Consider the following 7918-nt stretch of genomic DNA (forward strand, 5'->3'; position numbering starts at 1 on the left):
AAATTCCTCAAACCTCTGCCTTATTGACCTTCCAACCCAATGGGCCCTCCTCCAAAACCTCACATTGACCATATGTCTCATGCCATTTTCCTCAACTCAACCTAACTCACTGCCACTCTACCCAATACCGCCAAACACTTCACCAAACCATCCAGCTGCCAAACTGCCATTCCACCATCATGCCATCTCACCAATTCACATTCATTCACCAACACACTGGAAAACTGTTTAAATATCCCTAAGTATTTGAATATGCTGGTGATTGAACAAATACCAGAATATGCCATCTAGTGCCATAAGGGTGCAGGCTTGGTTTCCGTGACGAAGGGGGATGCTGATATTTGGTCTGCTCCACATTTCTGAAGAGGCTGGATTCAGAAATCTTGGTCAAAAATGCAGTGCCTCGCCATAGTGGAAATCAGTAACAAGGGATAGCAATCTGATTATAAAATTGGTCAGGCTCTTACTCCTTGATTATTGTTCAGTAACTTATTTTATGTGTTTTCTGAAACAGACAGGATCAGACTAGCATCTGATGCACCCAGCATAAAATTATATAGCAAAGAATGGGGCCATTCACTCCATTGGAGTCTGTGCTGGCATTTTAATTAGTTTCATTCCCCACTGTTCTTTTTCTTCATAACCCTATAATTCTTTTCTTTACAAGTATTTATCCAATTTTTTTGTCAAACTAACAATGAAAATTGTTTCCCCCACCCTTTCAAACTGTACACACCAGATGAATGTAGCCTGTTGTAATTCGCATGAAAAGACGTGTCAGCTGAGGGTAAGAGTATGCACTGTTTGTTAAGTGCAACATCAAAATGAACCAATAGAGTACTTTTCCACTTATTTGTTACTGTCATTAAATCTTTCTAGTTCACAATCCAGTAATTTGGACACATGCAGCCCATGTAAACAATGACAACTGAGAAGTGATGCTGCATCTTGGCAGCACTCAAGCAGACAATTCCTTCCAGAAATAGAAAACATTAGAAACTAAAATGAAATCAGGCACCTGTTCTACCAATTATCTTTCCTGATTGTGGGAGACAAGGTGGCACAAATGTCAACAAAGAAGAAGAACTTTCTTCTTTACCTTCATAATCCTTTTTGACCATCACAATGGCAATTTAGAAATCTATTTGTGAGTCTTTCAATAAGTCTTCAATTCTTTTTTCCTTAGATGAGGAGGCCGGGAATGAGAAGACCATGATGTATTATTTAAATGATGGGCTGTATGGTTCTTTCTGTAACTTTGCAAACTATCGTGGCCTATTGAAGCCAATCCTCTATAAAGTAAGAGTTTTAGAAAAGACTTTTATAATATAAGCATTGTATAATATAAGAATGATGTTTTATTGTTGTAAATTGTTGCAGCCTACTGAAGATCAATTATTTCTACTTATTTAGCACCAACAAGAAGTGAATAAAAACATGTTCAAAGACTTAGGTTATTAGAAGCTTCTTAAAAGAGATTAAAATAGAGAAATTGGGAAATTTGTGCTGTTTTTTGAGGGACTTTGAAAGCTTAAGTCCAAGGCAGCTGAAGTTCCAGCTGAAAATATTGGAAGAATTAAAACCAGACTTATGTAAGAAAGAAAGAACATAAAAAAGGAAATTAGAATCAGAGGAGCTCAGAGATCAGTGAGGGATGCAAAGCTGGATGGTTACAGAAATGAGGAAGAATGGGGCCATTGAAGAATTGAAAACAATGTTGAAGATTTTAAAATCAAAACATTACTGGACGAGGTACCAATGTAGGCCCAGTGTGAAGGATGAACAGGAGGCTGAGTGTTGAAATAGCTCACATTTATAGAGTGTGGAAGTAACCAGCTAGGACATTGTTGAAATAGTCAAGAGAACAAGGATATGGACGGTGGTTGCAGTAGAAGATGAGCTGGTCCAATACAGAAATAGACCTCTGATGTTGTGCTGGATCACATATAGGACCATAGAAATAATATAAAAACATTGCATTGTAGAAGCTTCCCTGATATTTAGGAATATTTTTCAGAGGGCAATTTAAAAGCTGTGATAATGGGAGTAAAGGTAGAGGTTAGCCCTAACCCTAAAACTATTCAAGATTAATTGAAATTGCTTCATTAAGTGGTTGCCAGAAAATGCACTCTTTGACATAAAGGGAATATTTGAAGTAGGGAATATTCCTTCTTAAGAAGGAAGGAAAGCTTTATCCGTTGACATATATGTCAGAGAAGGAGTCAATAACGTGACCATGGGGATCCAAGATGGTAGCATCCTGTTAGGATCACGTTTGCTGGGCTCCGCGCTGCAACATCGACATGACAGAGCCAGAACCCATCCCAAACACTTAACTGTGAGTAAAATCACAGTAAAGGAGCTAGAAACCTGAAAAAAAAATCTATTTACCTATGCTCTTGCAGTTGGAAATTGCCAACGAAAGAAGCTTGCCTTGGGCCGGGGCCATGGTCCAGCCCTCTGAAGTAGCGGGCTTGCTTACTCACTAGACCCTGGTTGAGAAGCTTGCTAAATCTCGAGGTCCTGGGGAAGCAGATCCAGGAAAAAATTGAGGAGAAGCTGGCTCCTGTATCTGCTATGCTGGAAGACTTGGGGAAAAAGGAGTGATGAGCTTGAGCACCAGGCTAGGGGTAGAGCCAGAGACTGACGCCTCCAAAAGCTGGATTGAAGCCCTGGAAACACAGGTCCATGGTCTGTTGGATCTGGTAGACGATCTCGAAAACAGAGGCAGAAGAAAGAACCTGCACGTTTTTGGCATACCAGAGGGTACGGAATGTGAGCAGCCGGCAGAGCTCTTCAAGAAGTGGTTTCTGGAATTTCTTGGGTTGAAGGTTGAAAAGGGTAGGATAACAATTGAGAGAGCCCACCAGATCGCAGCACGAAAACCAAGTGCGGATCAGTGCCCACGCTCTGTCCTGGTAAGGTTCCATCATGATAAAGACAAACAGCGGAGGGATCAGAGGGCATTGGTATGTGGCGGCTCCAGAATCATGGTTTTTCAGGACTTCTCAGCATCAGTGGTCTGGAAAAGGAAGTCCTAGGTTGGCATCAAGAGGAGATTGAGAGAGCTTAGTATCCAGCATTCTTTAAGATATTCAGCAGTGCCTCGGATCAATCATAATGGATTCATACATTTGTTCAACTCATCAGAGAAAGCAAAGAACTTTGTGGACACATTGACTTAAGTCAAACAGCTGAAAGGCGTAGAGGACAGGGCTGTTCGGGTTTGCTTTTTTTTAAACAAGGAGTTGGTGGAGTCTCCTTTCTAGTAATAAGTTGCGTGAAATGATGTCCGGGGCAGATAGAGTATTTATCTTTGATTTCTATGTTAAGGGACTGGTGACATTTATTTTTAGTTTACTTATTTATAGTATTAACCTTGCTCTTGGGTGTTCTTTTTTGTCTCTACTGGTTGGTATATGTGGCGTGACCCTAACTGGTAGAAGTTGAGAGGGCAGTTGGGATGGTTAGTAGGATTGTAGGATGTGTAAGTACCCCCTTTGAATGGTGGCTTCTCGGGTTGTAAGATCAGTTTTGCGAAGTCAGAGGCCATGCCCTCGGTCTCCCGAGTGTGTCTGATCCTGAAGGAGGATCTTGGTTCCCCTTTAGAGGGTCGCAGGAGGGCTTTCTTAACTTAGGTATATTTATTACTCCCGTTTTTGATCGGCTATTTAAAGCCAATTTTGCACATTTATTCGACAAAATCAAGCAGGACCTTCGTAAATGGGAGGCAATTCCAATCTCTTGGATAGGTCAGATAGACATCATTAAAATGAACATTCTGCCCCGCCTGTTGCTTCCTATGTGAATGCTTCCTCTGCTTTTTACTAAGCAAATATTTAGAAGACCAAACAGCTGTTTTAATTCTATTATCTGATATCGCAAGCGGCCCCTAATTAAATTGACTAAATTGCAGTTACTTTACAGATTGGGAGGAGTGGGCCTCCCAAATATCAAAAACTATCAGTTAAGCTCGTTGCTATCTTACTTGAATGATTGAGTGAGGGTTCGCCCAGGCCCACATCTCAGGCAAGATGGCCCCTTATTAGCCTGCTGTTCTTAGACAAAAATGAGGACAGTTAAGGAAGATTGCCGGAGCCCAACAGTCATCAATACTGTCAAGGCGTGGAGGGCAATGCGTCAGGGTGAGGGCTATTTTGCCAATGCATCATTTTTGACACTAATACTTGGCAATTTTGATGAATAAGGGGAGACCTCATCGGAGCATATCAGATTGGCAGGGTAAACATGAAGAGGTTCTTACTCCTTGTGAGAGTGTCTAGGACCAGAAGGTGGAATCTCAGAGTAAGGAGTCTTAATTTAAGTCAAAAATGAGGAAGAATTTTTTTTCTGTCAGAGGATGGTGTATCTATGGAAAGGTTTACCACACAGGTCAAGATTAGATTGTTCAGTGTATATTCAAGTCTGATCCAGACAGATTTTTGATCAGAAAGGAAACCAAGAGTTATGGGCACAAGGTAGGAAAGTAGAGCTGAGGATCATCAGATCAGCCATGGACATGCTGAATGATGCAGCAGACGAAATGGACAGAATGGCCCACCTCTGTTTCTCAAGCTTATTGCATTAAACAACGATGGACAAAGGAACCTAAGCACAAAATACTTCAGTGCAAGAACGCAGTATGCAAGGATAGAGTCACAGAATCATACAGCATGGAAACAGTCCTTTCAGTCCAACTAGTCCATGCTCACTATATTCCCAAATTAAACTACTCCCACCGGTCTGCACTTGGCCCGTATCATGTTCTTACCTGAAAGACTTCTAAACGCTGTATTATATCTGCACACACCACCTCCTCTGGAAGTTCATTCCACACATGCTCCATTTTCTGTGGAAAAGAATTGCCTCTCATGTCTTTTTAAAATATTTCTTCTCTCACCTTAAAAATAATCCCCCTCATCTCGAAATCCCCCTTCATATAGAAAAGAAACCTGCCATTCACCTTATCTGTACCCCTCATTATTTTATCAACCTTTCTCACTTCAATCAACTCCCTATGCTCCAATGAAATAAGTCCCAGCCTATCCATATAACTCAAGCCCTGCATTCTCAGCAGCATCCTGGCAAATGTCTTCTGAACCCTCTACAGCTTAATAATATCCCTCTTATAACAGGGTGACCAGACTGGACACAGTACTCCAGAAAAGATCTCACCAACCACCAACATCCTGTGCAACTGCAACGTAATGTCCCACGTTCTATACTTAAAGGTCTCAGCAATGAAAGCAACCGTGCTAAATGCCTTCTTAATCACCCTATCTATATGTGAAAATGATTCATGATAATTTGAACAATGAACAGATACTGGGGCATAAAAAAAACTCTGGAGTATTCAGGAGATAGGAGAATGCTCTCAAGTGACATGGGGCCTAATGTAAAGTTGAACTCAGCTGGGAAACAGCCTTCGCCATCTGTATTTAGCTTTGTAACTTAAACATGCTCATACAGTCATTAACAAAGAAATGAGAACCCATAAATTTATAGCAATGAGAAAGGAAATAGCAATGACCAACACATACAGGATCTTGTCTTTGCGTGCTGATGCAAAATGGGTGGTAGTCAATCAGCCTTACGTTTTACATCTCTCCACATTATTTTTCCATTCACTTCCTCACAGATTACATTTTTAAGAAAGTTGACCTGGTATTTATTTCTCACAGAAACACTCCCTGGACCAAAAGCTGTATAACACCAGGATTTGGGGACCCACTTGTGATTCAAGGGATCATATTTCCGATGCCTGGATGCTGCCTGAACTGGAGATTGGAGACTGGTTGCTCTTTAAAAACAATGGAGCATACACCATCAGCATCTCAACCATGTTCAATGGTTTTCATGCAGCCCCAACGTACTATGCAATATCAGAGGAGACCTGGTAAGGAAAAGAGAATGGCACTCCATAATTTTAGAAACTGTGATGCTGGATATTATGTTACATCTTATTGTTGCAAATAGATTCCTTTGCACAGTTTATTTACACAGATATGTTTAGTGATATTTGGGATTTAATCTGTGAAACTTTCCACACAGGGAAACCCTTCAGAATATAAAGAAAGAAATACAATCTCCAGTGGAAGAACAGGATGATGTAGACACTCAATCTGGTCATCAGACAATAAGATTTAGGATTGAAGCAGCCATTTAGCCCGTCGTTGCTGCTTTATCACCTATTGCGATCAAGACTAATTGGATAATCCTTAACTCCATTTGCCTGCTTTTTCCCTAAAATCCTTGTCTCCCTTACTGACTAAAATTTGTCTTTCCCAGCCTTCAACACTCTTAATGATCCAGCCTGTGATAAAGAATTCCACAAATTTACTCCCCTCTGACAAAACAAATTCCTCCTCATCCCTGTCTTAAATGTATATCCCATAGTCTGAGATTATGCCCTCTGTTCTCATAATCTCCCACAAGGGAAAACAACCTTTTTACATTTCCCATGTCAAGTCTGCTAAAGAACTTTGTTTAAATAAGACCTCCACTCCTTCTAATCTCCAATAAGTACAGACTCAATGTACTCAATCTGTGACCCTTCCATACCTGCAATAAGCGTAGTGAATGTCTGCACTGCCTCCAATGCCATGTATATTTCCTTAGATAAGGGTATCAAAACGGTTCAGAGTATTCTAGGTGTGATCTGCAACATTTTAACAAGAATTCTCTCTTTTGAAACAGTGATGCATATCCCTTTTATCATCAATATGAGTGATGAAAATAATTCTTATTCCTCCAACATTTGTATAAACATACATTAGCTTGGCTTTAATTTACACCTTGCTGATATACTGTGATGTATTAAATTGCTAACAATCGATGTTAAATGTTTAGCTTCTTTGTTATGACAATTTTTCACTTTCCGAGTTATACCATCCAGATGAATCGTCAGAAAGCCAGAAAAGCAATTCTAAAAATAAATTTTCTTCTGCTACACTGTTTGGTTTTCAAAATTAAATGTATGTTAATGGACACAAGTTAATTTAATGGGATAATTTAATCATCAACAAACTGATGGAAAGAATTACGCTTTCTCCAACATTTTCCCAGCTTCGTATTCTCTTGTCTTCTATTACATTGTAAGGTGAAAGTAATTATTTTAAACATCAAGCATTCAATTCCGGGATTTTACTAAATATTTAGAATTTATCATTTATCATCATTTAAAGAAACACGTGTGCAAGATTGTGCTTGTGTCAATAGGATAGTACTGTGCATTTCTTGTATTAAATCATGTCATTAAAGAAAGTATTCTGCATCTGTTTTATACAAATCAAAGTGTTATAATTGGCAAAACAAATATTCATGTTTGCACGTCTTTTGCTGTTTGTCATATTTATGAAGGCTTTATGAGATGATTTCTAAAATCTGGTACATATTTTAGCTCCAGAAAAGCACAATGTGCCTCAGTTCCACACAGAAACCTTGTGCTTTGGGCTCAGACAGGAAGATCATGTTGTTAGGTTTTCATTAGGTAACAATGTTACCTAAAGTTTACTCATTTTTCTTTCCTTTGTGGGCATTAATGGGAAATAAGGAAATAAAAGAGGATTTGAATAAGTACTTTGATTTCATATTCACAGTAAAAACACAAAATGCTATTCAAGAGTAGTGGAGATTTAGAGGGAAATTAAAACATCCATTATCATCAGATAAAAAGTAACAGGTTAACTGTTGGATATTAAGCTGCCACATCCCTTGGGTCTGACGACCTACATTCTAGACTCTTAAAAGAAGTGACTGCTGACGTGGTGGATGCATTAGTAATCTTCCAAAATTCTCTGAAAAGGTCCACACAGATAGAAAATTGCAAATGTATCATCTCTATTATAGGTCATTTAGCCCAATGTCTGTCATTGAGACATACTAGAATTCCAAATTAAAGTTGTAGCAGTAGAACATT

The 7918-nt window shown here is 39.4% G+C and overlaps 1 protein-coding gene across 2 annotated transcripts in view; it reads left to right on the forward strand.

Annotated features, from left to right (window-relative positions):
• The window catches only part of LOC122547913 (antizyme inhibitor 2-like), a 94355-nt gene extending 87122 nt beyond the window's left edge, over positions 1-7233 (forward strand). For both annotated transcript variants that reach the window (XM_087987003.1, XM_087987004.1), the window contains exons 9-11: positions 1187-1299; positions 5682-5896; positions 6052-7233. In XM_087987003.1, the coding sequence (XP_087843129.1) occupies positions 1187-1299; positions 5682-5896; positions 6052-6166 (443 nt within the window). In that variant the 3' untranslated portion in view covers positions 6167-7233. The remainder of the gene's footprint in view (positions 1-1186; positions 1300-5681; positions 5897-6051) is intronic.
• The last annotated feature ends 685 nt before the right edge of the window (positions 7234-7918 follow it).

Source organism: Chiloscyllium plagiosum, unplaced genomic scaffold (assembly GCF_037043375.1).
Source record: "Chiloscyllium plagiosum isolate Xiang-an unplaced genomic scaffold, Cpla_swu_hap1 HiC_scaffold_5, whole genome shotgun sequence".
Taxonomy (NCBI): Eukaryota; Metazoa; Chordata; class Chondrichthyes; order Orectolobiformes; family Hemiscylliidae; genus Chiloscyllium; species Chiloscyllium plagiosum.